This window comes from Stigmatopora nigra, unplaced genomic scaffold (assembly GCF_051989575.1).
Source record: "Stigmatopora nigra isolate UIUO_SnigA unplaced genomic scaffold, RoL_Snig_1.1 HiC_scaffold_25, whole genome shotgun sequence".
NCBI lineage: Eukaryota > Metazoa > Chordata > Actinopteri > Syngnathiformes > Syngnathidae > Stigmatopora > Stigmatopora nigra.
In genome coordinates, this window is record NW_027551604.1 from 3,483,083 (window position 1) to 3,501,183 (window position 18,101).

At 37.8% G+C, this 18,101-nt stretch overlaps 3 protein-coding genes across 3 annotated transcripts; all 3 read left to right on the forward strand.

Moving 5' to 3' along the window:
• The first annotated feature begins 37 nt into the window (after positions 1–37).
• On the forward strand, positions 38–2,929 carry opn8c (opsin 8, group member c). Its single transcript, XM_077711075.1, has 4 exons — positions 38–427; positions 1,295–1,588; positions 1,783–2,149; positions 2,181–2,929. Exons 1-4 carry the CDS (start codon positions 313–315, stop codon positions 2,650–2,652), a joined length of 1,248 nt encoding a protein of 415 aa, XP_077567201.1. The 5' UTR covers positions 38–312; the 3' UTR covers positions 2,653–2,929.
• Positions 2,930–2,996: 67 nt separating this feature from the next.
• Positions 2,997–12,861, forward strand: tagapb (T cell activation RhoGTPase activating protein b). The gene is made up of 14 exons (XM_077711298.1): positions 2,997–3,442; positions 3,530–3,615; positions 4,991–5,161; positions 6,543–6,707; positions 7,751–7,792; positions 8,296–8,380; positions 8,454–8,501; positions 8,636–8,699; positions 8,957–9,102; positions 9,400–9,561; positions 10,046–10,155; positions 10,295–10,481; positions 10,563–10,644; positions 10,762–12,861. Exons 1-14 carry the CDS (start codon positions 3,368–3,370, stop codon positions 11,859–11,861), a joined length of 2,523 nt encoding a protein of 840 aa, XP_077567424.1. The 5' UTR covers positions 2,997–3,367; the 3' UTR covers positions 11,862–12,861.
• Positions 12,862–14,044: 1,183 nt separating this feature from the next.
• Positions 14,045–16,747, forward strand: rsph3 (radial spoke head 3). The gene is made up of 7 exons (XM_077710940.1): positions 14,045–14,163; positions 14,526–14,607; positions 14,684–14,828; positions 14,920–15,065; positions 16,258–16,461; positions 16,543–16,705; positions 16,743–16,747. Exons 1-7 carry the CDS (start codon positions 14,045–14,047, stop codon positions 16,745–16,747), a joined length of 864 nt encoding a protein of 287 aa, XP_077567066.1.
• Positions 16,748–18,101: the final 1,354 nt, after the last annotated feature.

Sequence of the window (18,101 nt, forward strand, 5' to 3'; positions counted from 1 at the left end):
TATTTGTCCCTACTTTATTATTGTTCTACAATGTTATTTGAAAACATAATTTGTGCTTTCTATCCGTGTGCATATTTCCTTCCATGAGACTGCTGTGTATAATCTGTTTATTTTTTCTTTGTTCACAGATGTTTACCTACAGAAGTATCACATGGGTAGTTACCTTTACAATTGTCAATTACTTAGCAGTCTCGTTGCCATAGTAATAAATCTTGCGCTCAGACGAAATATAGTGTTACTGCAATGAGGAGGAAAAAAAGGTGACATATGTGGATTTTTTTCCTTCTCTTGCCATTCATCCACCGATAAGCGATGTTGGAGCATATTGGCCAGAATTCCACAAAGGATAACCAGACAAGGTCTTTGTACACCTCCAAGCTGAGTTTTTCTGCTGACATTTGTGTGGGACTTGCCATCCTTTTAGTGGGTATGTGCACCACTTCTTTATTTGGTTGTTTTTAATATTGCTAGTAGAACTATTTCAAATTAAATCTTCCTAAATGCCTAAAAAGTTAGTTTTTCAAGCAAATATGACCAATATGACTAATATCTTACTAACAATGGTATATTACTTGTGTTATTATTGTTAAATAAAGTTAGTCATTTCTATAATGAGACTCAAATGTCTCATTTGACAGTAATTATACAGAACTTTTTCTTCTCATATGGCATGCTCAAATTGTACAATTCACATTCTGTCATATATTTATTTTCCAAAGCCACTGCTCCTAAAAAATGATAACTAAACACAATACATTGGTTGGATATAAATATCCATCATTTGCCCTCTAGGATAGATTATTGCAACCACATTCCCCAAGCAATTTTACAGCTCTAAATTAAACCTTTCATCATAACTATACACATTTTAGTTGTAAGGATAAGGATATTTTATGGTCTCTACGACAAGTGGTTCTTGAAAATGAATTAATGAATATTTGATTAAAAGTGACAAAGACAATAATTAATTTCAGCACTCTGTCTTTGTTTATTCATCACATTGCAACCAAGCGGTAATCGATCCCACGCTTGTATGCACCAAATTCAGCAAAGTGAATCACTACACCATCAGGTGGCTGTTTTATATTTAGCATAATTCAATATTCCAGTACAGTTAAATAACAAACACAAATAGAATTCTAAACAGGAGTTGCTTTATTGAAAAGAAGCAGTTTCAGTTTTCTATTTTTGTCATATCTTGGGATATTTTAACCCTGTTGTTCAGAAAATGGGGGTACAGATTATTGCTGTGAATAAAAAAAAAAAACTTAATTGTCATTTTTTTTCCTCCTAGTGCTTCTTTCAATCATGGGCAATGGAATTGTTCTGGTCATCTGTTACCACCGCCGCAAAAAGATGGTGGGATCTGAGCTACTGTGCGTCAACCTGGCTGTGGTTGATTTCCTGTCCTGCATCTGTTTCTACCCACTTTCCATCATTTCATCCTTCCACCATGCTTGGCTGGGGGAAAACATTACCTGCATCTACTATGGCCTTGGCTGCTACACCTTTGGCCTATGCGGCATGTTCACCATCGCCGCAATCAGCATCATCCGCTACCTTAAAGTATGCTACAGCTTGGTTTCGGGTGAGTTTTGGCAACGGTTGAATTAAATACCTTCACTTTTATACACGGTCTTTCATCTGGTAAATTTAAATCTTTAAAGGTAGTATCACAGATGGCTCATTAGTTGAATCAAAGCTACCCAGTGGCTGAATTGCTGAATTAACTTCCTACTGAAATGAAAATGCTTTTAACGGTAGTCATGTTTCGTCTTGCAGAATTTTGCCTGGACAAGGCCAACATCAGGCTTCTGTGCTGTGTCATCTGGCTGGTGGCTACAGTGTGGTCCTGCTTCCCCCTCTTTGGTTGGGGTGAATATGTCCCCGAGCCTTACGGACTGTCTTGCACCATTGCCTGGCGAGGCTACCACACCTCAGCCAAAGATGCCTTCTACGTCATTTGCTCCTTTGTGTGCTTTATTCTGATCCCCATCCTGTTCATCATCATGTCACATTGTCAGATACTCTACAAGATCTCCCACTTCTCTTCTTCGCTATCTGCACGAGGCATCCACAACAACCTGCGATGCTCTGAGAAACGACTTTCTATGGTGGGGTGCTTGTTATTCTTAAAAGAAAATTGCCCATGTTGTATTTCTACAATACTCCTCATTTACATCTACATGCGTGTCCTTTCTATTCATATTCCACAAGGAGAACCATTACATGGCCCCCGAGGGATTTGTTTTCCCTGCTCTCTTTGCCAAAAGCTCCCATGTCTACAACCCGTTCATTTATTTCTACTTCAACAAAACCTTCCAGAAGGACCTCCGGTCCCTGTTGGGCATTTTCTGTCCAAATATGGGAAGGAATCGTGTCGGAGCTGACAATGCTTTGATGGAGCAGGCTCCCGACCCCATCTTTATCCAACTCCAGGAGAGGCCCAGAGTCCACAAGTCTTTATCTACTAGGAGTCACCCAAGAAGCAAAAGCAAAACAACAGAAAATGATGCTAAAAATACCAGCAGTAACCACGAGCGCAAACGAGCAGTGAAAATCTGTTGGGGGTCCACGCCAAAAAACGTCCCAGTTATTTTAGAAAAGAAAGCGGTCAATAATTCTTTGCCTCTGTCTGTCACGTCTGTTTAGAGAAAAGCTACGGCCTTGTCGTTTTGCCTTCAAACCAATACAATCATGATTCAACTGTTGTGATTGTGGACTCTAGAATGCTGCTGTTTTTGCAATCTATACTTGCGTCATTTTTGTAACTGAATAGCTGCTTTGTAGCGTTAAAAGATAAACTAGCAGTAATTATGTGGCAAATGTGCTATTATTTCTTATTCCAAATTTATATGCTGCCATTATTTGTATGGATGATGAATTTAATGGTGAATTCAATAAATATTCCTCAACATCAATCCTGAATGGCAAAATATCCCACACGTATCTTTGTTGAGTTTTGGATTTCCCTTAATGTGTGCGACATGAGTGGAAAAGTGTAGATATTTAAACATATTTTGTATCTCTATTACAGTTTGATCTATTACAGTTGCACTATTAGTACAGAAATGTACATCTGTATATCAACGGGGAAGGGTACTAGTTGGGAGTAATGAATGGATGGTGAGAGGGGAGACAGACTGACAACATGGCAGAGGGCCAAGCACAGCCCCCCATTGCCCTCTTTTTGTGCCAGGCGAACCTCCATTGTTACTGTTCTGATCCTCATTAGCACTGTTCAGGGGGAGTTTAGGAATCTGTTCTGTGATTCCCCATTTTCAATCCACACCTTGATGATAACACTCCTTTTTGCCTTCTACCACACGGCACACTACGAGGTGGGAGCCCCTCACAAATTGCCAAGATGGACTCTTTAGTTTTTGGAGGAAACACAACGAGGAGAGGAAGCTATGATGATGCTGCAGCCTCAATGCGACCTGTAAGTTGTGTTCAGAGCTGGTGTTATAGAAGAAATATGTGCCGAAAAGAACTAATAGTGTTTTAATAATTTTTGATTTTCTTGCAGAACATCCGAAATATGGCCCAAAGACGTCGCTCTGCCCCGTCTTTGGTTTTGGGGAAGACTTTAGGCATCCCATGGTCTCCAATCAGGTAATGAAAACCAAATCTAAATCCAGAAATAATACTGTGAGAGCAAGTTTATAGTTTCTTTAAGTTTGGTAACTAAAGTTCTTCTAATATTGTAATGTACTTTATTTATGATGTCAACCTGAAATGATTGAATTTAAATAAGAATTATTTTATATTCAATCATTTCAGAAAATAGAAAAGTGAAATTATATTGAATTGACATTATTCAAATGAATAACTTTATTATTTAATGATGTAAAATAACACTTTTACTTTCCGGTCCATCAAAATAATAATAATTGCAGACCTTGAGCACAAAGGTTTGCTATTCCTTTTAAATTTCTTTCAATTCCAATCCTCTACAGTCAAAAGGCTCAAAAGATTGAATTCTTGTAATTCTAAAATTTTGTGGTTTGAGCCTCCCATTCTAGCTCTAAGTTGTTAGTCTCCGTCTGCCTTGCCATTGGCTGGAACCAACTCAGGGTGTGTATGCTGCCTTTTGCCTGTAATCAACTGGGAGAGGCACCAGCACCCCCACGGCCCTCATGAGGATAAGAGGTTCTGATGAAGAATGAAATAATATTTAAAAGGCCATTCTTTATGAAAAGAAATATTTCCTCAGACATTAGTTTACATAGTATGTCATTTTTCCTAAGTGGCTCTTACCAAGATAATGTATCTTTAATGGAAATGTATGATTATTAAATGTTCATTACATTTTGATTGACATAGACAATGCATTAGCTATGCCAAGTGATGTTACTCAGAGTTAAAGAAAAATTAGATTGAAAGAGGACAATTATTCTCACAAAGCATACTATAATTATAAGGAACCATTTTCAGCATTTTTACACAAGCCCATTTTAATCTTTTTTTTCGACGCTGCTCTCATTAAATGCCATATAGAGCATATATTGCCATTTTTATTATCATACCTTTCTTACCAGAATACTATAAGTGTTTGGAACCGTCATGAAAATTCAGTATGATAAGTATGATCAGTATGCCAATATGACACAAAGGAAGTTCTGCGTCATTGTGACATAGTTAACGATGGCTTCTTTTTTATGGAGGATTTTCATATTGATTATTGTCTTCGATAACAACATTTCTCTAAAGGTTAGGAAAACATTTATTCCATAAATAATCTGGATAAAATGTCAAAGGATGTAAAAGATAACCACGATAGTCCTTTTGATATTAAAAGCTGAGCTCTACTCTATTTCATTAGTGGAATTCAATAGTATATCTTAAGGCAGCTCTGTTTATTTACACATATAATTTCTTTAAAGGATTTTTTTTTCTTTTTGGGAGTATCAGGGCAAAACAAGGCATTTGACTACAAACCCTACAGAAGTTTATAATGTATTATTATTGCAAATGTGATCTCTCTCAGGGGGGAGAATTCCTGCTGGGTTTCAGTGGAACACAGTCCATTCGTTCATGGACTTACTAGCGAAAATGGACAACTGCTACTGGACGAGAGCGTTCGTGTGATCGAGGACTCGAAAACCAAAAACCGACACCTGTTTCTCTTCAGGGACATTGTCGTCTTTGCTAAACTCAAGTAAGAGGCGCACTTATGAACAAAATACTATCTGCTGAAAGGGAAATTCCCATTTTGGTTCTGCTTACACAAACTACTTGACAAGCATGGTACAAGAATGCACTATTAAAACTGATTTAAAAGGCTCTCAAGGGTCCCCGTCTACATTGCGAGGCCAGAAGTGAGACTTTTTTCCACCCCCTGAATTCATTACAGAAGAACATGCAAGCACAGTTCAAATTTAATGTCTATTTCATTATGACTGCAACACAATATACAATTATGACCGATCAGGTTTCAGTAGTATACTTATTATGTATACATCACAATTGTGTTGATGATACTTGCTCAAATTCAATATGAATTACAATCGAATCCACATTTGCATGAGGTTTCAGTGCTTCTTTTGTCTCTTGCATAATTTAAACCAAAACGTTCTCAATTTGTTGTCTAAATTGGGCCTTAGTAACAAGTCACATCATGTTTATTGTTCCCTTCACTCAAATACACTCCAAAAACCAGGAAGGGAATTTCTACTTGGCACTGACAGGGAAGCTTACATAAGTAGAACGAAACCACTTAAACCACCAAATTAAAACAATCCTCACTACATATTTTCCCAAGTGATTCATTCTCTGAAACTGAATGCATTCACATCAAAATTTTATAACTTGTGTTTGACTAAATGTAGGCTATTCATACAGAGGTTTCGACTCTGTAATGATATTTCCTCAAAATGTATTTGATAGGATCAGCAGGAATCAATCATTTCAAAAAGTAAAGACAGAAATCAATATGTATCTTCTCAAAAAAAGGGTAGCCACAAATTAAATGAACACACAGTATAATAGAATAAGAAAATTGGCTTGGGAATTTTCATGAGCAAAATAGAGAAGTACATTTTTAGACTCCACATGCAGACTGGGGATTCTCCAAAGACCAACTGCCCTTTACTTAGTCACCGTAACTTCAGTCAAAGCGAAATTCCGTGAAAAAGAGGAACTTTTGAGGAAGAATTAAAACTAAAAGAACAAGGTAACAATTATAAAACCAAAAAAGATCATCATTTAATGATTAATTCTAGAAATGATTTCTGACTTCCATGAGTGTGTTTTCAAAAATCCTGCCCTACTATATTTTGATAAAAACATATACTTCTAAATAAAAATAGAGTCATACTCAGCAACATTAGTTTCATGTATTTCTTAGAGTAGATGGAGGTTTTGAAGTTCCTCAATAACAGGGACTTAAGTTATTATCATTTCTCTACCACAGCCTGTCCACTCTTCCAGTAGGGACTCAAGACATACAGTAATTATTGTAAACAGAATGATAATATAGAGATAGTTTGTCATTGCGTTAAGAGCTCATGCTGAGGCTTTCTGTCCCGGCCTCAACGCAGGTCATCTTTCAGCTACCGTCTGAAGTACCGAGTGAAACTGGAGGATCTTTGGCTTCACGTTTTCCCTGATGAGACCAAGCACAACAATGGAACAACAATAGACGAGAATCTTAATGTGACCCTTGCCTTGGCCTGGGGCCATACTTTCTGCTTGGTATGTTTTTGGTAAGTCAACAGTCAACATGACTATCCTGCCACCCACCCAAGACACACACCAGTATATATATCGCTCCATCTATTCTTCCATCCAGCCACCCACTAATCTATCCATTCAGCCACAACGTTTTGATGTATACAAATGTAGATGTTATCCAACATGTAAACGTAAGTGCATGTAATATGTTCTCTTTCTGTTTATATATATATATATATATATATATATATATATATATATATATATATATATATATATATATATATATATATATATATATATATATATATATATATATGTCCTTGCTTGAGGAGTATTGGGGAGACATTAATCAAGTACTTTATACTTTTATATTACCATGTCTATTGACAACTATATTATATGCACCATGCCTGCGTCCATGAAGGCCATTTATGCATCTAAAGTAGAAGAGCAGAGTAAATGTCATGGAAAAGGGAAATTGCAAAGAGAATGTTTACTAGGCTGCATCACAAGATAAGATGTTGCACAATAGTTTGTTTGTCGGTCAAAACAAAAACTTGTGGCTTTTCTAATATGTAATACATTATTTCATCAGATGAAATGTCTCAAAGCATTCGATCAATATCTTATCTTATCATAAATGTTATACTTTCTGAGTAATAATTGGTCAATTTCAGACCCATGCTGATAAATTGACTCACCAAACCCTAAAGCTATACTTAACCTTTGGCATTGGAAAAATACAACCCCAAATGAACAATATTATGATCATTTTTAGCATTATACTCAAACTATAGATACTGCTTCACTTAGTTAACTCTGAAACCAAGGTGGGTTCAAGCCCTGTTTGGGACAAAGGTGGCAGGCCCTCTCACTTTCCACTGCAAAGAGCAACAATGGGGGAAGTTGTGGTTGGTTGGGGGATGCCGTGACGCAGCTTCCTGCTCCCATGACTGAGTTACACTTTCCATCTATAGTTAAGAGTCCCATGACAGCTCGCGTGGTCTCATTCCTCATACAATTTTTGCAGTGTGGACTAGAAGGTCAGCTCATGTTGTCGTTTGCCTTGCAGTTCTCCAGAGGTCAAGACACGCTGGTTTGAAATACTCCACAGGTAGGAGAATTTTTGATGGTATTTCTATGCTTTCACTGCAGAACCTGATTCACATAATTGTACTGTAATGCAATGAAAATATACTAGTCGCAAATCTGAAGATTTATGCATTGTATTATAAATTTATTTATAGTCAGTTAGAAAAAATACGGTATTTACGCAGCCTCTATGGTTGGTAAGATTAAGGAAAATGTGTAAAAGTTCCATTGAAAGAGATAAGGGTCATGCAAATCACTAGATAAAATTACATTATCTACATCGAGACTGAAATAGTAATGATTTTTATTGCTCAAATCTATGCATAAATTTCACACTATCACATATGCATGCATAGCCGCAGTAATTTCAGTATATATTATATTTTCTCAAGTGTCAGTAACACTATTAGATGTTGTGCTGTCCTTGATGAAAACATTGATGTATATCTCTTCCTAGTTCTTTATTGTTGTTGTTCTCCCAAATATTAGACACCATTGAGGCCAATTCTGCTCCATTTCTTCCAGTAAAACCCAAGAGACAAGAGCCAGGGCTGGTTGTGTTTCTTCTTGTCCAGACATCCTCATGAAGGTGTTAGGTGGCATGACTGCTGTAAGTACTTTAATGCAATGAAATAGGAAAGCTTCACTTAAGCCCCAATTAATCATGTCTATGCATCCTCTAGTCTAAAACTCTCCTCGGAGGTGGAACGGAGGTCTTTGTTAACCTTGATGTAAGTATGACATTGCTTTTTGTAAATAAGATTAGTGATTATTGAGGATAAAACTACTTTTTTTATAAGAACAAAAGTGAGAAAATTAATGTGATTGCTCTTTAATATTCGTAACCATTTCATTTTTCCGCCAGGGAGACGTAAATGGTTCTGTTATGTCCCAGTCGTCATATAACCAAGAGGAAAAGCTTATGCAGGGTAAGTTGACAAGCAACTTCCTTTTTTGCAGATGTTCCTCAATGGCTAGTTTGCATCAGGGAGGGGCCCCTCAAAATGCGCCAAATGTGTGGTTGTCCTGAAAGCAAAGTTCAAAACCGCATTTACTGAGGGAGGAAATAAACTAAAGTGCAAAGACTAGAATAAGATGGCACACAGTGCCGTTTAGAATGAGTTTTACTTATAGTGTGAATGCGTATTATCACTTTTGATGGATGGACTATTTTCAATCCCGGCAGCAAGTAAGTGGAACTTGGTGAGGAAGCTTAAGAAGGGCTCGAGTTTTATCAACAAAGCAGCTTCATCTGACGCAAAAACTCAGCTTTTTGGACGGCCCCTTTGCCAAGTGTGCCCAGATGACAAAACGCTCCCTAAACCCATCATGGTAAGTTGTTCTTTTGAGCATTACCTGCTTTTTTATTCAGTTATTATTGCTCTTTCTAGGTTTGAACTTTCTTGGTATTTGAGTCTGTGGCATTCTTGTGAGAATGATCTGTTTCTAAGATAATTATAATCTCAGAAAATGGTTTCATATATCTTCTGGCAGCCAGAAGTGGCAGATGACTATCACTTTAATCATGTTAATCTGTTGTCTGGGTCTCTTGATTTGCACAAGAAGCATTTGAACACACATTGTTTTGGACACAGACTCACACAATCTAATTTTGATTCTTTTTGCCAGGAGATATTGGTGTTGCTGAGGAAAAGGGGGCCGTCCACAGAGGGAGTGTTTCGGAAGCCGTGTAACAACAAGAACATGAGGGACGTCAGGGAGCGGCTTAACAGCGGCCTAGAAGTGGAATTGGAGACGCAGCCTGTCGCTTTATTGGTTGGACTGCTCAAAGTATGACTCCCTTCTGATATCATTAAAATTAATATGTGATGTTGTAAAAGTAATGAAACACCCCTTGTGCTTTGACTAGAACTAGATAGAACACCTAGAGAACCTGCAGAGAAGAGAATAGATAGTTTCTTGTTATTAGACTTAGGTGTCAATTCAATTTTGTGTGATTTGAAATTGGCAGCATGCATTTCCGTCTATATAATATAATTATTATAAATGTAGACGTGGGCAATGTGCTGTTGTGCATGTGAAGTGGATGGAATGCACCGTGAAATGAGTTTATTTGTTCAATTGCAATCTATTTGATATGGTTTTACCTCATCAATGTGTTTTAGTGTTAATCTAATTTAGCTAATATAAGTGGCCTGGCGGCCCAATGGTAAGCGCGTTGGCCTGTGGGGGTCAATCCACTATGTGAAGTTCCAGCGTTAACTGTGACCACTATAGGAACCCCCATGTCTAAATTCAGCTTGTTATTATTTAGAGTTTTCTCAAAGACCTTCCTGAGAGTCTCCTGATGAATGAACTTTACAATGAGTGGATACTGGCTCTCAACAGGGAAGAAACCCAGCAGAGAAAACATGACCTCAGAAGGTAAACAATACTTATACACTTTCTGTGAATGTATTACTTAAATTCACATATTCTGGTTTTTAAAAAAGCATTAAATTCAATTTCTTCTGCAAAAAAAGATACCAAAGCAAAACATTTGTTGTTTTTTTTCACTTGGTAGAGTTCTGGACAAGCTCCCTGGGCCCAACAAACTCCTCCTGCAGCACTTTGTCTGCATCCTCTATCATGTAATTAAGAAAGCCCATCAAAACAAGATGGATTCCTACAACTTGGCGGTGTGTACCGCCCCAACCTTGCTACAGATGGAGGCCACGCCACTTGACGAGCAGAGGGAAACGATGAAAAAGGTAGGTACATAATGTTTGTAACATTGATCCACGTTTTACCGAAATCTTGAAATTTCTAATATAGTATATTGAATGGTCCAGGTCACTGAACTTACACAATTCCTGATTGAACACTACGACATTCTTGGAGAGAATATTCCACATCTTCTGGATACAGATGAAGGTGTGTTAATCATAATTTTTGGATGAAGGTCCCACCCTAGATTTGTGAACTGCCAAAGAATAACATGCTAATCTAGTCAATATTTGTACATAAAGTTAATGGAGTCGCTCTTTGCAGATTCCGTATCCTCTCTTCTGCACGATTCAGCGTACGACAGCACCGATCCAGAAGGAGAAGGCGAGGCCGGGGGAAGCGGGTCGTCTCCATCCCTCAATCTCAGTGTCACAGTTTCAACTGGCTCCTCTGATGCCATCTTCAACATCAAGCCCGCTTTCAACCGTCGCTGCTCCGAGCCCATCATTCTGCCCCTGGTGGATTCATTCAACCTCCGTGGCTATTGGAGAAGCCATGAAGACTGCTCCATTGAGAACTTTGCGGTGCGTCCATTGAAAAAGCCTATCTCGGAAGATTCCTTCTGGCAGACGAGGCAACGAGAAGTCCAGCCTTTTGGTTTGTGCCCTAATATTTCCCGTCTTAGCTACACCCCAAATGAAGTCACGGGGTGCTCCAGCTCTTCAATTGAGAGCACCACCTCCAACCCATCCGAGGACTCGGTTTATACCAACTCCCCGGCAGGCTCGCCACAATGCTCCAAGAAAACAAACCATGACACCTTGGCTCCACCTAGGGCTCACGGCGATTCACCTGTGTTGATTTTGGATGAGATGAAGCGTTCCCACTCGTTAAAGGCAGCTTGTAAGGTCCTAATGCGTACACGAAGCTTAGGAGGCTTCGGCCGGACCAGCCTGAAGAAAGAACGCCGAAATGGCAATTCCTCGGCTTGCAAAACGCTCAGGGAGGACTCTCAAAGCCATGCACTCTCTCCTGCTGAACCCAAGCGACGGCCGCTGTCCGCCGTTGAAGTATTCAGGGAAGTAGACAGCAGGCTTCCCTGCAATCCACCTCCATACCAACAAGCAGTGCATACCATGCCTCTTGGGCCACATTACACTTCCATGACTGTATATGATGCCAGAGCTCTCGAGAAAAAATCCCGCCCTTCATCTTTGATTTACTCCTTACTACCGAGCCACGTCGATGAGTGTTGCCTTGAAAGTTGGGCACAAGAGGCAAAAAACAAATGTGAAACACTTAACTTCCGGCAAAGGGCCACGTCCGAGTCTGCGTCCATGGCGGGTCATCGGGAGGCGCGATCGCAAAGATGCAGCCAGCCTGTATTTGAGGAATTTCCCTATGCTAAAGAATCCTATGTTTGAATGACAGTATCATTCTATGTCCCCATACCATGTGGTTTTAGGGCCACCACTCACGGTTTGTTCTACTTTTGGCCGGAATATGAATTCCTTCCAATTATTATGCAGGAGAAGGATAATTTGCCTCTAATTATTCTCTCATGGTTCAATCACTTCACAATGTGACGTAACTTGGAAAGCCTCATCACGAAAAGACTGTTGGTAGGGTTCTGCCATTAAAAAATAACTTTGACATGTTGAAAATGTTAGTGTGCCCCCAGTTTAGCTCTGTTGGAGAAATTGATGGTCATATAATGCAATTCTGGTCACCCTCAGATTTCCACCTACATGCTGCATATCATGTATGTATAGTATGTGTACTTACATACCATTCCAGAGTAGAACCATTATAGAGTACGTGTATATGTGTACATAAATTTAGTGTACGCTGTCAAATTAAGCTATATGAGTGAGTATTTAATGGAGGATAGTACAAAGGTTAATGGCTACTTCAAGCTGCAATGTTTGAATTAGTGGTATTTTTATATTGCAATACTATAGCACTTTATTGTGTACATGCTTTTAGGAAATAGCTGTCAGTTAGGCCATCTTCTTTCAAGGTATCTGAGTATTTTCATGTTTTTTTGACAAATAAGGGTACTACACAGGAGTCATTTGTATCATCAGCTTGAATGTAGTAGTGAAGTCTAATAGGAACTTAATGGTAGGATCATTTTCACAGTGCTAAGGAAAACTATAAGAATTGCCTTGGACTTTTGCACTCAGCTTCAACAGGTAGAAATACAAAAGTAATTACATTGTCATACGATGTTTTGGTTGCTTTTTGTAATGAATGACCTTATTTTACTACATTAAATCACTTTGGCCACAACAAGATTTTATTATTACCTGTGGGTAGAACAAGACATCAAAATTCTCCTCAAATTTATAACTAAAAAGAAAATGCTAAGATCAACTTATTTGATATGCTTGTTATGAAATAAAGTGACCGTTATTCATAGAATGTGGCGTTTTGACACATACTTTAAAAGCGGAAGCCAGATACAATCATATGGACTGTTATGGTTTTTCTCTGAATTGTTGTTCCTTCTAGTAACAGGAAATAGTCTTTCTTACGTGTTTGATATTAACAAGTTGCTTTCATTCAAGATAAGTGCATGAAGTTGTTAGGTTTTGAAGAATCAAATGCATAAACCGATTTTATGGCTGAGCATTAGAGTCACTTATGAGCATAAACTTATGAGCATCCCCCACAATTCTTAGAACACAAGGAGACGGACAACCATGCATGCTCACACTCATACCAAGAGAAAATGTTGTGTTCAACCAGCCTAACATGCTTGTTTTTGGGATGTGGTGATGAATGCTATTGCATAACTTCAATAGTTGAATGAGATGAGACCAAAGCAGGCTTGGTACCATCAAGCCTTCAATGCCTCACACACTAAATGACAATTGAAGCATAAATAATTGTGACAGAAGCGAATGCAATCATCTAAGCAGAAATGCATTATTTCTTTTAATTAATGAAATCACAGGCCATAGAAAGGACAAGGACATTAGCCTCAGTGTTTGACCAGTTATGTTTTCTAAATTATGTGATTATCGTGCAAGCCTTGCCGGACGTGTTGTGTAACAACGGGCCTTTTTGGAGCGGCTTATGTAAGAGGTAAACAAAAATTAATCAAAGAAGTAAAACTAGCAATGTATTATTTTAATTTTAAAATAGTAAAGACAAAATATGTTGTATTTAAAAAATATCTATTCAGTTTTTTAAAGTCAAATAGTTGGGAGTTAAAAAAAATAGTTTTAGACTCAAATTTTGAATGTATGTGGGTTTTTATCCTTCATTTAGAACACGTGATGTAAAAGAGAAGATAAAAAGACTGTCTGACTAGATTTTTTTGCAGATAATAATTCTGATGGAATAGCCTTCCCTATTTCCATAGTTTATAATACATTTACCAATACGACACTGGTTCTACTTTCTGGTTACGGCTGCTAGGTTTTACTCTAGGTTACGGTTGCTATGTTTTACTTCCTAGTTACGGTTGCTATGTTTTACTTCCTAGTTACGGTTGCTATGGTAACGTTACAGCTTCTCTCCCGAAACCGCACACGAGCAAAACGTAGCGTAACGAGCGCATTTATTGAACTTTTTCCAGTTTTTTTTCAACAATAAAACCATGTCTTTTGTTACACATGGCCAGAGAAACGCAAACGGAACGTACACATTCTCCAGCCGCCCAAGGCCAGTTGAAAACCGCTCTAAATACAGAGAACAGCCGACGGAAAAGACAGAAAAGTATGTTTCTTCTCAAAAAAAAAGAAAAAAAAAGATGGAAAAAAACTTTTACCATTTCTTATCGGGTGTATAAAATACAAATTGCTATCAAAGTCGGTTCTTAATTTATAATCTAAATTATAATAATGTTAATGTTATGTTAACACATTCCCTATAGAGTAACTGACATTTAATGGTACATCTTATTATTCTCCACAATTCATTTTGTGTGCTTTGAATAATAATTTTATAGTAATATTTAATTAATGGAAGTACTAAAAACTACATAGCTTTGGATCTGTGCTAATCAATAGAAAAATGGCCTCATTTCAATGTTTTAACTTTCTTATGTTACATTTACATGCTTTTTCTTTTGTCTACAGAGCACAAAGTACTTATGGAAACATCATGTATGATCGCCGGGTCATCAGAGGAAATACTTATGCCCAACGCTATTTATCAACGGTATGTATATGAATTATTTGCTTATTTTTTTGTTTTTATTCATTGATATTTTATGTAAACATGTTGAAATGACCAGATGGTGCAGGAAAACTTTGCTGAAATACAAAGACAGCAAGAAATGCATAAAAAGGCCTTGGCTAATAAAAAAAAGAACAAAGAAATGCCAAGAACTACTACTCCGGAGGCTATACAAGGCAGAAAACATAATGTTGTCCAAACCGGTACATTCTTTTTATTTAATTTTAACTTTTATGTATGTTTTTGTCAGTATTCAGTTTATTGTATGAATTGGCATTTCTATTTGGTTTTCAGAGATCTATCTGGAGGAGTTGGGCTATAATGTGGAAGTTTCACATATTGAGTGTCAGACCGACCCTCTATTGGACAGACCAGCAACACCGCTTTTCATACCATCCAAGCTAGGCAAGGACATTGCAACACAAATAGAGGAGGGTGAGGTATGTCTTCTAGCATTTCTAATGTCTCTGTACACGTGATGCAATTCTCTCTACTCATAAAAGAACCTAACATTTGTGCATAAACCACTTTTTGGCACCTTGCATTGGTGTACAAATTGCGGTGAAAAGTACTTAATGGGGGAAGTGGAGTGACAAATGTTTTGTACATCTGCTTTACCACTGAAAGGTTTGAAATCTCCTTTGCACAATTTAAAAAAAAAAACTCTTGAATTAACTCAAAATCACCCAATGGTCTTAACACCCCATTTGAGAAAGATGTTATAGTTTCCACATCATATTTAAAAACAATGGACAAGATAGAAATTGGGGATAAAAATAAAGATGGACAGAAAATGGTTTCTGTTAAACACATTTCTGCAATAATATATTAAGAGTTCTCTTAAGAGTTTTGATAATAACCCTTTTCACATCTTTTATATACTCCACATTGAAAAGATTCTGCGTCGCGTAATATCAGAGCCTTGATATCCAGTTGAGAGTTTGTTGATGATGGCAAGGTGGCTTAGTGATTACCATGTCTGCCTCACAGTTCTGAGATCGGGGGGTCAATTTACCATATTTTCCACACTATAGGGCACAACTACAATACAATACTACTTTACTATATATGGATCAATATTGGTTAATCATTGCATGAACTTCCCTATAAGATAGCTCCATCTATTTGATGTATAACACACTTTCTAACTACTACTACTATTTCAGCTCTATTTAGTGGATTATAACACCATCTCCAACCACTACTATTACCACCACTACTATCACTGTGTTTTATAATCCAGTGCACCTTATATAGGAAACACATCTTTAGATAGGCTGTGTTCGATGTAGAATACGGTGCTTCTTATAGTGCAGAAAATACAGTAATCAACATCCCACAAACATTTCTATCAGGCTGATTGAACACTGTAAATCAGGGGTCTCATTGTTAGTAAAGGGTCATTTGGAACAAAACCACAACCAATCTTAAGGACCAGTTAGGAGAGAAACCTCAGGCCTAAATTCTCCATAGTTATTTCTTCCAAGTGCCCTTCAATCAGATAGCAATCAGGGAGTACACCACCTGGGATAGGCACCAGCACCCTTTTGTGAGGATATGCAGTATGGAAGATGAATGGATATTTGAGTATTATGTAGTATGGATGACAATCTCTGTAATTGTCTTTTGGAGTTATTTGACTTTGACAGAGAGGTACAGCCCTTGCTGGAGGTCCTGGTTGGGAAGACTATTGAGCAGTCTTTGCTGGAGGTATTGGAGGAGGAAGAGCTGACCAACCTAAGAGCCCAGCAGAGGGCCTTCCAGGAGCTCCGTAATGCCGAGCTGGCTGAGCTACAACGCCTGCAGGAGCAAGAGAGGCGTCGCAAGGAGGAAAAAGTACACAAAATAAGTTTTTGTTGTTGTCATTTTCCGATCTGAATCCAGGAATGGTCGTATTATATGAGTAATTGTTTCCAGGAGCATCGTATTGCCCAACAAAGGGAGGCAGTTATTAAAGAAAAAGAGACTCTGGAAAAAATTGCAGCACAGGCCTACACCAAGCAGTACTTGGCTGAACTTGAACCAAGAGTCTTTAAGTCTCTCAAGATCCAAGGATACTTTTTCGACTCTGTGGAAAAAGGTGAGGAAAACCCGTCTGGGATAAAGTCATACTTTAGGGTAGCTTCGTCAAAGGTTTCTGTCTGCATCTCACTTTCAGATATTGAAACGAACTTCTTCCCATGGCTGATGGCTGAGGTGAAAAGCAAATTAGAAAAGAGAACTGCAGCAAGGCAGCTTTTGGATGGTAAATTTGAAAGTAGTAGTAGTATCTCTAAACCTGTTAGGAGATACACTGCCCTCTTGTGGATCTTTTTTTTGGAAATCTGAGGGATGAATTGGGACCTTTCTTGTCTTTTTCAGGACTTATCTATGATGTGGCTGAGAAAAAACGCTCATTCTACACAGACTTGGATTTGAAGCCAGACAAGTAGACACAACAAACAAAACAAAATATAAACTTGACATTTACAAGATTTAGTGTCAGTGATACAGGCTGTTTTTGAGTCAAATATACATTGATTCTTTCGCTCTTCATCATTGCACTTCTTTCAGCACCGACACTTCAATCTCAAAATCTCACTCTCAGTGTTTTTCATTCAAAGACTCTTATCATTTCAAATTCTTTCGTCACTGCTAATAGTTATTTGGTGAGTAATACTAGATACTACAGATACAAAGATTCAAAACTCTAAAGCTATGACAAGGATAGGTGAAACTAATTTTAAACCTGTAACTGTGAAGAGTGGATGACGCGCAGCATATTTTGTCACCTTAACAACTCCAAATATAGTTTGATCCATTGTTTACAATGTGCCCATTTCATTATGAACACTCTTAAAAATACCCAAATTAGGAGCACAATCTCACTAAATACTCTTGTTATATAATAAACATCACGATACATCTCGATGATGTGGACAATCCCAATTTATGAAGATGAAAAATAGAAATAAGATTATATAAATTGACACATGAATCTTTAGGAAGAATAGAATACTAAATCATAGATCTGACATGTTTGAAATGATATTTTAAGCCCAACAAATCACTATTTATAAAGCTAAAATGACATTTGAGTAAAGGGAGTTATTTTGCCAGGTATTGTTCATAAGAAAGGTGAAAAGAAGAATGAAAGGAGGGAACCAAGGCTTGGTTGTTTTCACCATCCCCGATGGGTGAGGCAACAGGCACTTTCACGACAATTTAAACTATGCACACTCAAAAATTATCCCTTTCCCTTCAAGTTGGGCCTTTAAAACCTTCTAAAATCACCTCAAGATAACCAAAATATGCATATAATTTGAATAATCAACATTGATATCAATAAAAATACACAAATTCTCTAAATTTGTATTGTAAAAACCTAGTCAATATTTCCTGATGGGGTAAATGTGTTCATATTACTTTGAAAGGCAAAGGTTGTCGTTTCCTGCGCTTCTTTTGCTCGACTCCTGTTAACTTGTCTGTCGGGGAAA